Source organism: Manis javanica, chromosome 5, assembly GCF_040802235.1.
Source record: "Manis javanica isolate MJ-LG chromosome 5, MJ_LKY, whole genome shotgun sequence".
NCBI classification, from domain to species: domain Eukaryota; kingdom Metazoa; phylum Chordata; class Mammalia; order Pholidota; family Manidae; genus Manis; species Manis javanica.
The window spans coordinates 155,428,454-155,447,333 of NC_133160.1; the positions used below are offsets into that span (position 1 = coordinate 155,428,454).

General features: G+C 41.5%; 1 protein-coding gene across 4 annotated transcripts in view; it reads left to right on the forward strand.

The window, feature by feature from the left end:
* PPARGC1A (PPARG coactivator 1 alpha) overlaps positions 1-18,880 on the forward strand; it is a 608,395-nt gene that overhangs the window by 159,754 nt on the left and 429,761 nt on the right. Inside the window, exons 1-2 of one of the 4 annotated variants that reach the window (XM_073237775.1) lie at positions 13,784-14,064; positions 16,686-16,750. The exons of the other annotated variants lie outside the window; for them this stretch is intronic. Of the exons in view, the coding sequence (XP_073093876.1) occupies positions 16,733-16,750 (18 nt within the window). The 5' untranslated portion in view covers positions 13,784-14,064; positions 16,686-16,732. Of the gene's footprint in view, positions 1-13,783; positions 14,065-16,685; positions 16,751-18,880 lie in introns of those variants that run through there. 4 annotated transcript variants of the gene reach the window in all.

The following is an 18,880-nucleotide window of genomic DNA, read 5'->3' on the forward strand; positions in this document are numbered from 1 at the left end:
TCCCCAAGCATCCTAACTGTGCTGACACCAGTGGAGGGATGGGTGAGGGAGGTGGATTCTACAGTAGGAAGGATGCTCTGGAAACAGTGGGGGTCCAGCTGTATGTTCGCAAAAGGCAGAGGAGGCCCATCTGTCAGGAGAGAGCATAACTGTCACACCAAAGTCTCCATGTGTTGATTTTTGAAAATGGATACCCATGAAGGAATGCCCATTTGGAACTGAACTCATCCTTGACCACTTTAGGGGCCTGAATGTGAACTCCTTCTGATGTTAGACTGTACTCAGCAGAACTAGATGAAGCTGGGACACCTGACCCTTGATACCATGCATTTTGCTCAGAGGTTATCTGTGATCACATAACCCATGTGTGTTTATGTGTGTAGGACTGAGTCTATTGCTGTGTCATGATATTTTCCTTCTGTGGGTCATTTTCATGCCCTTTTGGAGATGGCTCATTTAATTTTCGCAGGGTATTAGTATCTTACATGACATCAGTGGGTAAGAGTACCTAAGCTATTTCTTCTCTTAGGTATATTTGAGTTTAATTGCAGTACCCTTGGAGATCACAACACCTTTAAAAGGCAGAAGAATGAATTACTGATTATGAGATTCCAGGGTATTGAGATAGCAGTGTTATAATAATTTCCAGGGCAAAGGACTGCTCCCAGATGCCTTTCAAATTTGAACACAGAGGCCACTGGTTCCTAAACTTTGATGTGTATCAGAATAACCTGGGAGCTTCTTGAAAATGCAGGAGGTCTAGAGGAGGGCTCATAATCCACACCTGCAGTTTTGAAACAAGACCCAAGGATCTCAGTGTTTGAGACCCTGCAGTGCCCATATCTGCTTACTGTCTTTCTTGTGGGGATTGGAAGTCACCAGCATGAGTATGGGTGTCGTGTGCCTGTGTCGGTGGGCACCTGGATGCACACCTACCTCGGGACCTCTAGCCAAGGTGACTTCCAGCATGCTGCCACCTAAGCTATAAACAAGGCCTCTATCTCAAGGAAAAACAAGCAGTAGGCATTTCTCTTATGTACTGAAAGGATTCAGGCCCTGCTGTCCTTTCTGAGTCTTGGGACTCTCCTGTAGATGTGCTGTGGAGCCCCACTAGACTTTGATCAAGTCATCCCCTGCTTCTTGGATGGCTGGGAGCAGATAATTCTCACCTCAAAGTGTTTTTATATTTATACTCCTATAGCTTTGCTTCTTCAAATGTCAGAATATCTTCCTTCACTCCTTTCTTTCTGTCTTTCCTTTCTCTCTTCTTAGCTTTTTTCCCTCCTGTCCTCTCTCTTTTCTTTCCTCTTTCCCTCCCTCCCTTTCTTCCTTTTGTCTTAGGATAAGGTAATCAGTATGAAACTTACTATTCCGAGAACATCTCTACGTTTCTTTCCATTAGCCTGTGTGTATTATATATGTGCACCCCAGTCGTTCATCTGTTTGGCAGTGCATGCTTGTAAATGCTGCCATAAACTCAGTTCTTCCATCCAGGATGGGAATGGAGTTGTTAAAGACAGTTGATGAGGTGGCATCTGTTGGCCAACAGTTTTATGCTGCAGTAGTTCTGAGCAGATAACATTAATAGGAATCACATTTTAAAGTTGTAAATTTGATGTAAAATACTAAATTTGACAATAATTGCAGTATAAAGCAAGAATTGTATTTATTAAAGGGCTCCCGTCTCTCTTTTGGGTGAGAGGCTCTGAAATTCTTGCTCATACCTGCCCCTAGCAATTATCATGCCTTCTCTAAAGTTCTGTTTTATTTTTCCATTTTCATAACAACTACATTATGATGTGACATATTTTTTTCTAGATATTTTGCTTGAATAAATAAATAGGATATTAAATTCAACTGGGGTATTAGATTATAAATTAGTTCTGTAATAGGCGTCATAATGTTATTTAGATTTTCAGTTTACACAGACCTTGTAGCAACTCCCCAGAGCTATGCTACAGAATTAGAAGTAGATAGAAGTTGATGTAAGAAAATTGGTTTTTGTAATATGCTGATGCCAGTAGAGTTGTGCTGTGTGTAAAGGTATTTAAATGGAGCATTCCTACTTTCTTCCTTGTACAGACAAAAGACGGATAATGAGTGCAGTGGCAGAGTCCTTGGTGCTGATATTGGCCACATAGGGAACTAAAATTTTTCTTTCCAAAATTAAAGCAGTATTTACATATAAAATCTAAAAATACATTAGTAGAACTTACATCAGCTGGCCCATGGATGGATGTTCTGCTTTCATCCAACCAGCATAAGAATGCCATAAAATCACAACTTTTTCTTGGTGACTAAGTTAATCCTTTCAGTTATGCTCCACATCAAGGAAGATAACCCATCTGGCAACACTGTGTGATTATTCAGGCCACCAGCAAGCACGACAAAACCTTACTGAACTAATACCTATTGCACACCAATGGAAAAACATGCACATTGAATAAAAAATGTGGATTAGCCTGGCGAGTGCCTATAGTAAGTTATAAAAAGAGCACTTGGGTAGCAAAAGGAATTTTTCATTGTAGTGGAGCTTTCTTAACTCTAAACCAGGGCTAGACAAGCCATGACAGGGGCCAGACAAATCCAGCCCACAGCCTGCATTTGTAGAGCTCATGAGTGAAGAATGGTTTTTGCATTTTTAAATGGCTGAATAAAAATTGAAAGAAGAATAATGCTCCATGATACGTGCAACTAATATGGTGTTCAATTTTAATGTAGAGGAATAAAGTTTTATTGAAACATAGCCATGCTCATTTGTTGATGTAATGTCTATGGCCACTTTTGCATGGTAGTGGCAGAACTGAATGGTTCAGACAGAGACCAAATGGCCTGCGAAGCCTAAAATCATCCCTATTTTTACATAACCTTTTACAGAAAAAGTTCGCTGACTCCTGCTTTAAACCCAAACCGGGGTAGACTACTGTGCTGTCACTGTCTCAGACAGCCCCGCACTCGGTGTGGGGTGCAGATTGAGCTAAGAGGTGGGTACCTTCTACTTGGGAACTCTACTCACTAGTGAATGGAGGTACTTTACCTGAGAGGGAGAAACTGAGTTAACAAGTGAGGATTGTACTTATGAGCCTTGGTTAAAAAAATGCTGAATATAAAATCAATTCAGCTAACTTCTGTTGTGTGATTAAAAATATCCTATTGGGGCAAGCTCACTTCTGTTTTCTGGAAATTTTATCTAAATACCAGAAGGTTGGTGCCCCTTGGGTCTTAGGAAAGTGCTCCAACAGCGCAAAGTCTATTTTATAGCCTTGTCAACCGTATGGCACGAGTGGACGGCAGCTGTGGGGTGGCCAGGCCAAACCTGGGCCTGGGTGTCTCTCTCACTCACCAGCCCTGACATTTTGGAAAAATTTTGTTCTTTTTTCAGGCTTCAGTCTCTTCATCTCTAAGCTAAGGTGGCTCGTCTCAGTGACCTCTAAAGCCCCATTTGGTTCTGAGATGACCTAGTATCTCTGATAATGGGAACTATCACTAGCATAGAAGGTCCCAGGAAAGGAGCTTTTTCTTTCCGGCATCTTTGTAGCTTCCTCTTGCCTCTGAAGTGCTGCATTTCATTAAGGGTTCACAAGTCTTGACATGTTTGTAAAGAAAGACACGGCAGGAATTCATATGCCTCGCCTTATAACAAACATGTTGCGAATAACCTATATTTGGAATACAATTTGTCATAGGGATGCAGGCAGAGTTTTAAATTTGAGCAGCTTCTGAAATGCGGCATTTTATTCTTCTCAAGCAGATCCCTGAGCTCTTGCACTTTACACCTTGAAGGGACTCTTTATTGGAGAAGTTGCTCTCCATTTCCGAAGAATGGGAACATTTGCATTAAACGATGCAAGAGATGCCATTGTAATTTCATGAGAATTACCCTTTCCAATGAATGTTAGATTAAGAGCCAAGTAAAATCCCTTGAAAGTGGCTGGAAGATAAATGAGAGTTGAGCTGCAGTTAGGTAGAACTAAATTTTATTCCTTCCCTTTAAAATGGTTTTTAATTGATTTGGCATACTTTTTAAGTTAATAATGAATACTGTACCTGGGTCTGCATGATCACTCCTGTGAATTAGATCTATTGCGCTCGATACAGCTTTCCCTTACAGAAGACAGTGATTTTAATGAAGAGTCTTACTGCACCGATGGAAATGTGGTTCCTGGTGGCTTCAGACAATTCTCTAATTAGTAGTCCAGTCTGTTCTCCTGAATATTTTACCTGAAACAGTATGGAAATGTAGACAGGAAAGGTGCTTTATCATAATGCTGGGAGTTCTTCCCCACTTTGCCGGACACCATGTAATGGATGGAGATCTTGGAGCTGGAAGAGTTCTGAAAAGATGTTGCAAAGCCCAGAGATCTTTACCAGGGATGGAAATACATAATTCTGAATAAACAAATGGTTTTTATGTTAGAATAATAATTTTGTTCTTTTTGCACGCTGGAGGGCACCCAAAGGGAGGGAAGGGCATTGTAGTGCTAAATTAGGAGCTAGTGATTGGATTTTCAGGTATGCCAAGGTGTAATGCAGGTGGAGGTGGGAATCTCCTGGCTGTTCCCCCCCCTTGTTGGGAAAGGGAGTTTCTGTGTATCTCCAGGGTTATCATTAATAGAGCATAGTTCGGTGGGGTAGGTAAGCTGGAACCATGTTTACAGATCATGGTTAAAGTCCACATGGAGAGACCAGGAAAGGATGACCCGAAGAAATGAAAATATAATGAACAAGGTCTTTCCATTGACTTATGACATAGAGTGAGTGAAAAGAAAGGGAGAAAGCATGGAAGGAGAAAAGAAAGGAGAAAGACTACATTTTGCAGAATATGGTGTCCTGAGAGACAGCTAACAATGGGCACATTCCTATTTTAAATAGAACATATGGTCCTTGTTAAGATCATGGTCTTAAAAATTTGGGATAATGGTTGATATGAATATGAATATTAAATGCTGATAACAACCCCTACTATGTATTGAAAACTTCACCATGTTCTAGGTGTTAGGCAAAGCATTTTTACACACAGAATGATCTAATTTAGCTGCTATTATCACTCTCTGAGGTAGGTATTACTATATTTCCCATTTTAAAGATGAGAAAACTGAGGCATGGAGAAATTCCTATTAGCCAAATTCATATGGCTATAAAGTGCTAGAATAGGGATTTAAATCCTGGAAGAACAACTCCAAACCCTGTGATAATACTGATTCTGCAGAAGGAACTAGGTTTGCTATTTAAAGGTAGAGAAAGAATTATGCTTTTCCTGAACTCCAACCACGGGAGTCAGATCTGAGGCTGCACTGAGGAGCTGCTGGGTTCCCATAATGCACTGAGAGCCAGGGCCCGCTGCTTGCTCTCTCACTACCCAACTGTAATTAAAATTATCATACAGTATAATGATTTCTAATACATTTCAGAACAAATCACCATCTTATATCTGACATGTTGTTAATGTTTACTACCATAATTACTAATTTGAAATATAAGGCAGCGATTTTTATTAGTGTTTGGTTATGTGTAATTATATCAAATATGAGACTGCAATTTAGGTTGAACTGTGTTAGCAGTGATCATACAAAATGACTATACTGTATACTTGACACCCTAGATGTTCTATGTTTCTAAAGATTTTTTCCCTCCAAACCATAAAGAATTATTTAAAGATCATCTAAAGATTATTCATAATGCTTTTCATTTGAAGAGTTTTAGAGCATGGGAATATACATACTGAAAATGGAATATACTGAATCATGGTTTAACAGAAAGGAATGGAAGCTCAAGTCCTTGCTCTCCTCATACTAACTGGTGCAAACGTGGATGATGCACCTAATAGAACTTACTTAATGAGATGGTATAGAACAAAGGACCAGCATAATGTGGTCCTTTGTTCTATATCAAGGAAAATGTCTAATGTGCCAGACCCTCTCCCAGGCACTTTGCACACCTAATTTCTAATTTTCACAATGGGTATACTATTTTCCTAACCAGAAACCAGGGCTCAGAGAATTTGAGATGTTACCCATCCAGTGAATGGTGGAACTGAAATTTAAGTTCATGATCATTCTGGGAGTTTCTTCCTGTGTGGTTAAAAAAGAGATCATTTTATGGTAGATTATTTTCGCAATGTGCTTTCCTATAAAATTGGTAGCATCCTGTATTTAATGAGATGATTTATGTGCTGGTCCTTTGTTCTATATTATCTCATGAAGTAAGTTCTGCTAGGTCCATCATCCACGTTTGCACCAGTTAGTACGAGGAGAGCAAGGACTTGAACTGAGGACTGCTGCCCTAAATTCTAGTGTTTTCTCAGGAGAGGTTGTGGCCGATTTCCTTTGCGGTCATTGCCAGGATGCTGTGCGGCTGCTCTGTATCACCGCAGACCTTGCACTCTTTGTGGTGATGTTGCTGCTGATGTGACCTGACGATGCAGGTGGCTAGCAGTGATCATGCAAGCTATTTACATTTCTTATACTCATTTAATTCTTGTGATGACCCTTTTTAAGGATAGCGAAACAAATATAGAGAGGTTCTCACTACACAGTGGTAGAGCCAGGACTGGAAAACAGACCTTGTCTGATTCCAGAGTTCACTTTCTAACATGTTCATTTCCCACAGAGATAATGATCAAGTTACTTCTTGGGATAAAGGACCTTGATGCTGTATCCTTCCCTAAGAAGGCCCATTTTCCATCCCTGAATATGTTTTTGCTATGTTCATCTCATGAACATTCTCTATTTTTTGAACATATTTCAAAAATTCCATGATCAGATTTTCTTTGAGTATTAACATTTCAGTGACCCAAAACACAAACATACAAACAAACAAAAACAGAAGACAAACATCCAAATCCAGAAAGATTACTTCCTGGACCTGCTGTATAACCAAATTATTTAAAGGACATAAATGTTTTAGATTTTAAAGGCAATTAAACTGTTGCTTTTTTATTAGAGAGGAAAATAGGGTAACCACAAACCTTAATTCAGTCGCTAATATGTGGTGATTTTCCCCTCAACTGCTCATTCACGCATACTTTTTAAAAAAGACAGTAAGCTTCATGAGAACAGGGACTAAGCCTGTTCCCTTCACTGTACCTAATTCAGTACCTGCAATAGGATAGGACTCCACGAACATGTACAAATTAGAGAACCAATCAGTGAAATATAAATATTAGTTTGTGTTGCTTTTTTATTTTGTTGTTAGTATGTCATATACATTTTTAATCCTAATCCTTTTAAATCTTGCTTGACATTAAATTTACAAAGTAACTGATTATTAGTGGAGAAATTTGCATTTTAACGAAGAGTGAGATTTTTGTCTTTGATTGATACTTTCAAACTGCACGTTGCTCTTTTGGATGAACTGGAATAATAGGCCTTTGTAAAACCAAAGGCTGTTCTCTCTCAGGTCCAGTTTGGTAGTCACAGAAACCCTTGAAGCGATCTCCATGTTTTGTCACTCATTTATGAAATCTGGGCCCACCAAAAGGGCATCTATTATGAATTCTTATTCCATCGGCAGAGAAGGGTTTGCTGGCTCATTCCTCCTAGCACGACTAGCCGGTGCTGGGCCAGTGACTGGCCCTTGCAAGGCCAGCTTTAAGATCCAGACAAGGCAGGGTTTGACCATATGTCATAGCTGAGTGAGCTGGCTGGATCCTGATGGTCGCAGTGACCGTGACTAATACTGGGTTCTGTCTGAGCCATAGGGCATCACATCAGATCACACTGAAAACGAACCTGCCCTTTCAGCCAAAAGGGAAACAAGAAAATATTTTGTCTATGACTCATCCTGCTGGATTAAAAAATGTTCATGTCAAGATCCAGAATCTTGCATTTTAATAAATCGAAATTATATTTTGTTGTTGTTTTCTTTCTTTGTTTCCAGTGTTTTCAACATCACAGAGATGTGTGAATAAATCCTTTCACCCAATTCTAAAATTGATCCCCTAAGAAAAGTTAAATATCACCGTTGTTTGTAGATTGCCAGATCACCGCAAAGATAATTCTTTTATAAATACAGATGGTGCCCTTATGGAAATAACATGACAGTAAGTACATGCCAATAGAAAAAAATGACACATTGATTAGCTAATAAAATGGTGTTCAGTAGAATTATGCTTCTTTGTCTAATTTATGGCTTCTTTGAACTTGTGATGCCCTGTTTTCATTTTGGCTTTTACTGAGTGTTCCTTTAAAAACTTCAAAAATGTGCAATAATATGAATTTGATTGTCTTGAGCATCAAATGCTAATCATCAATTAGCAGTGAATCATGGCTATGAAGCTTCCACCTCCTTACCCCCTTCTCACCCCAAGACATTCTTATGAACTGATGAAGCTCAATCAATTGCCAGCAGGCTGAAAACACAGCACTAGACTGACAGTTATAAGGAAAGAGCCAATGACTCTATTATTGGCAAATTATTGATATAAAAATCAATACTCAGGGTTTTGTCAGGAAAGGGGGAGGGGGAATGGTGAAAGGAACCTATCATTACAGAGTTCTTCTTGTCTGTCAGATCATAGAAAGAATCTCACGTTTAGGACCCTGTGGTGCTTTTTCTTCCCTCCTAGCTGAGCCGTGTTGTGCCAAAATACCCACACCCCCTTTCCTTTCTTTAACATTAGTTGAAAAAGAGTGCAGAAGAATTTTATTATGGCTGTCAGGACAAGGAGGGCATTTGAATATTAGCATTACAATTTCCACTTTCACTGCTCTGTTTGTTGGTAGGTGGAATGTTGAGAAATGTTGCCCAACTGCTTTGAAACGCACGTGAATAATCCCGTAATCAGTGTAATGTATTCTGTTATGGGAGTAATCAAGTCATTCAGCTTTGAAGTAAGATCCAATTTTTAAAAAGTGGCTGATGAATGCAGTTTCAGGTCTTCAGAGGAGGCTGATGTACCTGGACTATTTGGGTCTCTAGTTGAACAGGGGTAAACAGTACCTGGGGAAACTGAAGTGGACTGTTCTAAAATTATCTGAGTTTCAGGATGTATTTTCCAAGCGGGCATAGTATGCAATTTAAGATGTTAAAATTAAGCATGTCTGTGTGCTTTTGAATTTAGTATTGCTGAAAGCATCAGTATGGAGTGAGGCACGAAGGGGCTAAACTGTCCCAGGAAAGGCCGGTCGCTGTTCTTGCCCTGGATCTTTGCAGGGTGGGGTCCTCATTACTCAAATCCTGGTTTACATGCTCCTTCTTCAGAGATGCCTTCCCAAGCATGTTTTCCATGCCCTGGAACCACAGTTTCTCTCTCTCTCTCCCTCTTTCCTTTTTGATTTTCTTCATGGCTCTTATAACCAATAGAAATTCTTATTTACTTGCTGGCTGTCCCCTGTCCTCCCGGAGAGTGTAAACATCTTGAGAACAGGGACTTTGTATTATTCATCGTGGTGTCCATGAGACCCCAAACGGTTTCTGGACACTTTGGAGGCACTGATGAAAGACTTGATTGAAAGGGTGAATGCTTGATTCTAGGACAATGGCTCCAGGATTCCGAGGCTCAGAGGGCCCCCTCCATGTGTCTTACACAATGATTCCATGGAGCAGCTCATTCTCCGTGCACAGCACAGACCAGCTCCTCGGGGCACACCCTGGGTTCAAGCTCACCCAGTGGATCCTGTCCCAGGCGGAAGGCTACTGCTAATTGGCAGCTCCCCTTCCCAGCCAGGCCACAAGCCGGCAGCAGTCATGCAAAATGCTGCCAGCATCTCTGCTAGTTAAGCTTCCTATTACTTAAGACATCCATTTCAAAAATAACTTCGGCATCTATGGTTGTGTTCCGTACTGGGTTTGCAGGGCTTTAGCAGTCCAAATCCCATTCACACCAGAGCCCTTGCGCAAAGCCTTTTGTATTGACTTGGGTCGACTTAATCTGTGGGCTTGTGTTCCCCTCCCCCACCTTAGGCTTTTCAACAGCTCTTACCCCTCTCTCTTGCTTGCTTGCTTATTCTTTCTCTTTCTCTCTTCCTTTCTCTTTTCTTTTTCTTCTGTTTCCTCCTTCCCTCCCTCTCTCTCTTTCTTCTATCTCTCCCCTTCCTTCTTCCCTTTCTCCCCTTCCCTGCCTCCATCCCCCTTTCTGCATCCCCTTCTCCTCTCTTTTGCTTCAGAGAATGTGGGTGAGTAATACAACTTCTCTCTGCTTGTGATTCAATTCTAAGCCCTAGAGGAACAATCTGGGCTGTGGTGACCTCCTTGTCTACCCCTTCCTCTTCAGATTTATTCAGCGCTCTAATATTAAATAAGATCTTCATAAAAGCCCCATATAAAAAATCTTCATGTGCAAATAGGCAATTTTTGAACTAATCATTAGTGTATCAACACATCCCTATAGAATTTCTTTTCTTTTTTTTTTCTACCATTGATTTTCTGTTTATGAAAGTAATGCACGCTCACTGTGAAGTGTTCAGATAATGAAGAAAACCCAGGTTGACTTTAAGCAGCAGGTTTCCCCACCGTAGCCAGAAGAGGATTTGGCTTTCAAGAGAGTAATTAACAAAGCTCGTTTTAAGAGCCCATTTATAGCAGAAAATAGGGGAATTACCTGTCCAAGGGAATGAGAAGTGTTCAGATGTTGCCGACATTTCCCCCCAATGCACTGCGGTCCCAGAATAATTACTTCTTTTATAGGAAAAGGAGGAGAAGTTGCTGTGGTCCAGTGATTAGGAAGCACAGCTACTAGGCTTTCTCCGTTTGCAGAAAATATGCCCAAGCCTGCCTTTTCAAAGAAAGCCATCAGACCACATCAGAACCAAATAGGGTGTACTTACCTCATCTTTTGAGTCATTTGTTCTTATAGCAAACTCACATTTCCCAGAGTCTGTTCCACTGAACAACTGTCATGTGTGATTTTCCATGCCAAAGGGTTCCACAGTCAAATAAGCTGGGAAGTATTCGCCCATTGTCCACATTTCTTGGAGATCTGTGATGTACATTAGCATGTTAAAGAATAGGAAGGCCAGAAGCAAAGAGAGACCTGTGTTATCATTTCATTTGTTGTTTCTAAACCTTATTTGATTGTGGCTTTTTTTTTTAAAGTAACACGTATTAATATTCCCTAGAACAATTTGACTCAAAAACAAACAAATAAGCAGCTATTGTATACTACCTCAGGGCACCATAGTCTTTGGGACTTTTGCATTTCTGGTGTCCTTTTTTTTCCTCGATGGGAAGGTAGGTGAGGCAAGGAATTGGTAATCGATTGCCTAGTGCCAGGCATTGTGCTGGGCACTTCCTTGCATTACTGTGTTTGAATCTCACAGCAGCTCATGATCATTTTGTAGATGAGGATCTTAAAGCTTGAAGAGGCAAGGTGACTTGCTTAAGGCCACTCAGTCAGGTTCGTGGTGGAGCTGAGTGCAGACCATACTTGCTGACCGCTTGCCAGGGCTCTTGGATGCTCCAAACACTCATGCCCTTCAGCAGAGCACACACAGACCCCACTGTGCCCTTCCCACTTTGGGGACCATCCATGCCATTCACTGGTCATGCATTAAAAAAGCTGCTGTCAGCAGTGTGTCATCACACACAGATCCCTCTTGGTGAAGATTGCATACCTCACATGCAAATAACTTGCAATCAGGTGTGTGATGTTTTTATATCCGCGTCTGTTTCCCTCTCTCCCTCCCTCCCTCTCTCTTTCTCTACATATATATACATACACACACACACATACCACCCACCCACCCTCACCCCAAGCACATACATACCTATTTCCCAGAATCTGTTCCAGGATGTAAAACATAGTAGGAGCTTACTGATGAATATTTATTGACATGAAATGGGGAAATAAATGCTATGTGTATGAAATATGAGTTCATATCATTAGGCTGCTTAGCCTCCTCTGCTTTGTTTTTCTCCACAGCATTTATCACCATTGGACATATATTGACTTATTTATTTGTTTTACATTTACTTGTTTATCTGCTTACAGGGTGTCTCCCCATATTTGGATGTGAACTCCTTGGGGGGAATGCTCTTTTGGTCATTTATCAACACTGTGAACCCAGAGTAGGTGCTCAGTAAATATTTGGTGAAAGAATAAGTGGTCAAATACAAGTTTTTCCATCACTTCTACTTCTCTAAACTCCTCAAATTGCTTTCTTTATTCGTCTACTTCTCTCTCAGGAGTAGTTAAAATCTACTTAGGGCTGTAAATAAAGGAAGTCTACATTCTTAGCTATTCTAGTGTAGCAAATATTGAAGGGCTCTGGGTTAATGGGCATGGGGCTGTTTGCAAGGCAGAAAAAGCTACAAAGACTAGCGTACAGGAAGATGCATAGTCGCAGGGACAGTATATAAAGTCGCCACTTAATGCTTTTTTGCTATAGCCCATCACTCTCATGGCACAAATTTCTTCTTCTCAGGTTAAAAAAAAAATCCAGACAGCAGCTCTATATTCTGTCCCCTAAAACCACACCCTGCTGGGCTCCTTAACCTGGGATGGAAACATGTTTCAAGATAATGAATCACCTTTTAAACCATTGTTTTCAGATGGGGTCCCATAGATTTCATCACATAGCCAAAGGGATCTAGAAAGGGTAAGAACCCCTGAGAAACCCTGACTAATAGACTCGGTGAGATATCTTGGTTGGTGCTTAGGTATGGCAAAAGGTTGAAAAATGTGTTTCCTTTAATTGTTGAAGTTAAAAAATATCCATGTGTTTGTTCAGAATTTGCCCAAGCCCGGCCCCTCCCTGCCTGTCCGTGGGGACACTCAGAATGTCTTTCCACTCTTTGTGGCAGAAGTGTTTCTGATATCCTGCGGTTCAGGCAGACACCCCTTCACTTCTGCGGAGCACAGGCCATGAGGAATGCAGAGTGTCATTGAAAGGCATCCTGCCAACATGTTTTCCACCCAATGGCAGAGACTGAAGCATGTCCAGCCCTGATTGGATTACCAAGCACTTTAATCTCAAAGTGCTGCTCCTTTGCATGGGGGGAGCCGGGGTGCTGGGGAGGCGGTGACTGCGATGTGCTCTGCGGGCTCAGCTGTTGGAAGCTGGAGTCCCTAGCTCTGGGGCTGGCGCTGGGGATAGGAAACCGCTTGCCACAGAGGTAGAGCAAGCAATTCCTAAGTACGGGTCTGTTGATACCTTCCCTTTAATTTGGATTCCGTTGTATAAAACCTTTGTCAAAACATGCTTTTAGCACACACAGCCTGGTGGTGGTAGATTGTGTATCAGTAGCTGGTTGTGTTCAGGGAACAAACCAAAGCTTTAAATAGGGATGCACTTACATAAATGGTCTGTGTTGCCGGCTAGGGAGGTGAAGGAAAATAAATAGCTGGATTGTGAAGAAAGAAGGGACCCTTTCATAGCCAGAAACAGCAAAGTAGAAGGAGAAAGGAATGGAACAGAGTATGAATGCAATAGAATAACCAGAAAAATGCTGTCACCGAAATGAATGGTGTTCATCCGATTATAGTCATATTGAATGTTAAAATAGTTGAAAAAATTTTAAAGCCCTGATTTGAAACACATTTATTTTCTTAGGCCACACAGAGTAAAGCAAATCATAGCAGGCTGTGATGAATTACACCCAGAGTTACAAATGGGAATGAGCTGGGCTTTCCGCTCATGTAGGGCCCAGAGCCCATACAGGAGGAGGAAGGGGTCCTGTGCTTAGAGGCGAGAGGGACCATGTGACCTCGGGGAAGGGCGGGGTCAGGGGCTGAGGATCTAGAGGCTTGTGGGCATCTCGAGAGGTCAAGGCTCTGAAGGTCATTTGCACTTTAGGCTGAGGCGGAAGGCAAGCCAGGGCAGGGCTTCAGGAGTGTGGTCTGAGGGGAGGTAAAGATAGATTTGCCTGGCATTGGCATTTTAAATGGACTGTGGTGATGAGAGATGAAGGCTGGAAAACGGAAGGCAGAAGAGTACCACTGGAAACATTCCCTATGACTCAGAGGCTTTCCCAGGAGGGTGGAAAACAAAGGGGGAGAGCTGGTTTCTAGAGATACTTATGAAGACAGGGTAGGAAAATTGACAAGGAGGCAAGCATAGAGCTCACCGGAATAGGAATGCCGTGTCTTTCTGTGTACGAGGGAAGTATGAACTCACGTGCATGCAAGTAAGTGGCAAAAGTTATTGGGGAAGCGTCAAGGTGGAAATTCATAGCTATTATTTTTGTGGCCTCTAGCAACAAGAGCTAACAGGTGAAGATAGTCTAGAGACCCGAAGTGGGAAAAAAATGACATTTTAACATTTTTGTCAGGCAGGCAATTTAAAAATAAACTTGAATTCAATATATACCATTCATGCTAGAGGTTCTGTTATAACGATGCAAAAATGCCTTCTTTTAGATAGCAGTTAAAAAAAAAAAGTATGTCATAGGGTGCTGGGAACCATATATAGAAGTGGCGTATGTAACTGTGACAGCGGCCCCACAAAGCTATTGACAACATACTATGAGTCTGCCCTCCAGAATTAACACCATAACCTATGTTGGGGACTCACTATTATCCTAATATCTGCTTGTGGATTCTGTCCAGTCCCATTAGCAATTCCCATGTTGATTGCTCTGTTACTCATGAATGTTAATTGCTTCTAAATCTCTTTGGATGTTCAGATGCTTGGGGAAAAAAATTCAGACTGGCGAAGGTGCGAGTTTTATTAATGTGCATATACACAAGAAATCTGTTTAGAGGCCTCAGTGAAGTGTCTGTGACTCAAGATGTCATAACCAGCTGACGTGGCATCTTTCTTTGCATTTGCGTGCCTGTCCTCTATTGGTGGTATGGTGGTGGCAGGTAGTTGGGGGGGCAGCTTTTCAGGGATATCTGTGGTGTTTGTCCAAAATCGGCATGCTCATAAATAATCAAATCTTTTCTTTTGGGATTCCTACTTGCTTAGTATGAAATGACCTTGCTACTTTTGAGATAAGCTTATACTTAGTGTGATTAAACCAGAAGATGTAAAAATGTGAATATAGTTGTACCCATCACCTATGTATGTTGATCTCCATGGTTTCTGAACCAGAAGGAATCTTGTAATAAGCTTCTTAAGCTTCCTTATTTGACCACTGGGAAACAAAGGCCCAGGGTGTGAAGTCAGGGCCACCAAGCAGCTCACAGTAGCGCCGGACAGAAAGCAAGGTTACCCGACTTGGTGTAGGGCTCGAGCCATCAAGAGAAGGGAAAATGATAAAACCTGGTGTCTACTATATTTTTCAGAAGCATTTCACTGACTGTGAGGTTTTTGTTTTTTGTTTTCCTTTGGCTGGAAAAATCTATTATCATCCACTATTGAAAACCATTTATTAGTAATTATTAGTGTCCCAGTGAGAGTAAAAGGAGATATGAGAGGCTGGAGCACCCAGTTCAGCATTGTGAGTCATTCATTCAGCCAATATTTTGGAGTGTCTTGACTCTGGGATACAGGGTGAACAGAAAGGCTCCTGATGTTACGGAGCTTGCCACCTGGTGGTGGGGAGGGGCACAGGAAAACAGCTGGACCGCATCCCATGAGGGCGTGTGAGCCTTATGAGGAAAGAGCATGAGGGGACAGAGCGTGATGAGTTGCGGCTGTTTTAGATAGGTGTGCAGGGGAGACTGAGGAGGTATGTGAGCAGAGATCATGGGAACACCCGTACCGAGATGGCCGCATGCAAAGGGAACAGCTGGAAGGCAAACATCCTGAGGTGGGAATGTGCCTGCGTGCCTGAGTTGAGCAGAGAAGGCAGTGTGACTGCAGAGAGAGGATGGTGGCAGAGCATGGCTCTCAGATCAGGGGCTGTGGGAAGACTCCGGAAAGACTTCTAGGAGACACATCTCTTAGCATTTCTGTAATCCCAAATAGCAGAGCTCATAAACGATCCCAAAGTCATCTTTACTGAGATGTCCCCCAAAGGAGCTGTCCATCTGGCCCTGGTGTTTATGACTCACCAGGAGTGTCCAGAAACGATCTTTATGGAGGATTTTGGATCAGGGGGGTTGTCACTCTGCTCTAAAATCACTGAACCATAAAGTGTTAAGTTTCTTGATGGTGGGACTTGTGTCAGACACATTTTTGTGTCTTCCAGGAAACCACGTGCAGTACTAGATTTACACATTCCACACCGTTAAGAACTCACTAAGTATTGATTATTTGTTCAATGCATGAATAAATGGCCTGAGAGTGGTAGAAAGGAGGGGTGTCCTAGAAAGGGTTGTTAAATATACACCCTTCTAAAAATGCTGTTAGTGAGATTACTTTTCAACTGTTCTGATTTCTTTGGAATAATTTTTAAAGACAAGTCCATATGCTGTCATGTGAACATAAGTATATAACAAATTGAACAGTAGTAATGTTATTTTCAGGCCAAATGGTAGTTGGCTGGTTGTATTTTGTCAATTTAAGTTTTTTGCATGTTTTAAACTGAATGTGGGAAATTTTTCTCACCATTCTCTCATATTAAAGGAATACTGATGTCTGGGTTCATAAGACCAGAGGGTAACACTCAGCACTGTCTTATTCTGGGTAAAATTTGTTTCGTACATTGAGATTGTAGTGGAAATTTCATGGGAAGTATCAGTCCCTATGGGAAAGATGGGTGGTCAAGTTGCATGGTGATGGGGAAGATAAAAGTTGTAATTCTTATCCTCTATTACTGAATTTTCTCACTATAATGGACCAAATATTTATTCTCCTGTTGCATTTCAATATCCCCATCTGCAAAGTGGGGGTAACACAAACTTACCCTCTGCCTTTCAGGTTTTTTTCGAAAATCAGTGAACTAAAATTGGTAAAATTGGAGCCCCATGGATGAAGGGTACTTTGTAAGTATAACACATTATTGTCATGTTATGTTCTATTACTCCAAATTGCAAATACCAGCTGTCTGCTCTTGCCATCTTAGGAGATTAGTAGCACCAAGTTTCACACTCAAATATTGATAATCTGACTTCATTTCAGGAATTCCATATTTCTGGACTCTCAAATGTTTGTCAGCATGTTGGATGTCGAAATTCCTGACCCACCTCACAAAAATATTCAAGCAACGTTTACTAGACAATTTGGAAAAAATACATGTTTGCCTATTGCATAAAAATGTTGATATCAACCCTGGATATAAATGCAAGGTGTCATTATTTCTCTCTCTCTACCTCTCTTCCTTTCTTTTTGATTTGCATGTAACTCTGTGTTGAGCAGTCAGTTTGTGTGTCAAAGAAATGGTTGGTTTCAAGGAGAGACTGAATGTTTCACTTAAGTGAGCGATGTTTGGTTAGTGATGCAACTAAATTAGACATCCCTAGACAGGCTGCTAAGTATTGTGTTTCTAGGCCTGGGGTGGAGGAAGGAGGCCAGCTAGAAAGGTGAGCTAAGTGTGGATCACTCCTGTACATGCTACAGCCTAGGGGGCTTGGGAGTGGCCTCCTGTCCAGAGAATGGCCAAGGACTGCAAGTCACAAAGTCAAAGAGCAGGCAAAAAGTGTACAGTCCTAAAGCAACTACTTCAGCGGTCTTTCCTCATTGAATGGCACATTTTTTTTATTTCACTAGGTCAACCAGTGCCATTGCATTGTTTGAATAACCTAGCCTGGTGATGTGCTAGTGCTTAATCCATGGTATTCCTTTTCTTTTTAAAAGAATGGCTGTTATCCTTTAAAAACTTCAGACATAGAGAAGTTTAAAAAGTTTGTGACTGCATACTGAAGGCCATTTTAGCAAGTCACCCTGAGGTTCATGGGACTGTAGGAGCTTAGGTCTGGTAGGGACCTTACATATCCCATTTAGTCCTTTTCCTTGGCAAGTTCTAAAGATTCCAATTGCTGGGAGCTTGAGAACCTCTAAAGGCAGATTTACTACCTTGAGAGGCAACTCTTCAATTACAGCATTTTTTCTCGAGTTGAACCCAATCTACCATCTATGTATCTTTCACCCTTGGGTCCTAATTTTACTATCCATGCCTACAAAGAACAAGTCTTCCTCCTCCAAAGTGACACCGTTTTATGTATTTGGTGGCATTCATTGGGTCCCCTTAAAGTGGTCTCTTTGTCAGTTTCAGTCCCCTTAATAAGCAGACCTTGAAGGCCATGACTTCCAACTCCAGCCCTCTGGAAAGGTTCTCATTTGTCTGTATCTTCCTTAACAAGCAGCACTGAGAATCTCCCTTCTCCAGGCCCTATTCTGCATCTCAGAGGCAAGAGATCTAACCAAAGGTCCAGAAGAGAACGACTTCGAAGAAATCGTCTGGAATCACGAGCTCCTCTGGATTGGCCTGAATAATGAGACAGCAAAGCCCACATCCCTCTGTGAGGTGCATATGATTGACAGGGAGAAAGTTGTTTTGGTTAATAATACAATCTACTTGCCTCCTGGAGACACAGCAGTAGCCTACTAATTCGTTAGAAGTGAATTAAGGTTGTTTACCAATGTTTTAAAGTAACTGTCAGAGTAAAAAAAAAGTTCGTACTAGATGAGAGCACTCACCTACTTGGGAGTTGCTGTTTATTTTAAGCTGAGTGCATAAATAATATATTGAGATAGGAAGGGTGATTTCAAGCATTAGAATACGAAGCTGCCTGTTTACTAACTGTCATTGGGCTGAAGAGAATTTAAACAGCCCTGAACCTTTTTGTCTGTGAATGCAAGGCATGAAATTAACTTTCATTTCGTAGTTAGCAGAAATCATGATTAAGGCAGTCTTGTTGATGTGTCTTCTGCCTATCTGGGTCTCTTTTGCTATGCAAGACGGGCCTTGGCAACAGAACGCTTCCCACGTCATGTTTGAAACAGACCCCCTCCCGCTCAAATAAGCAGGGATCTGTCTGGGGCACGGAATCAGTTTGTTCTGGATATAAGGATAAATAGAGAAAGAATACTAGACTAGGTTCCAGGGGTTCTAGTCCTGACTGCCAGTAGCCTTCTCCGAATCTCACTCTCTTCACCTGTAGAATGGGGATTAT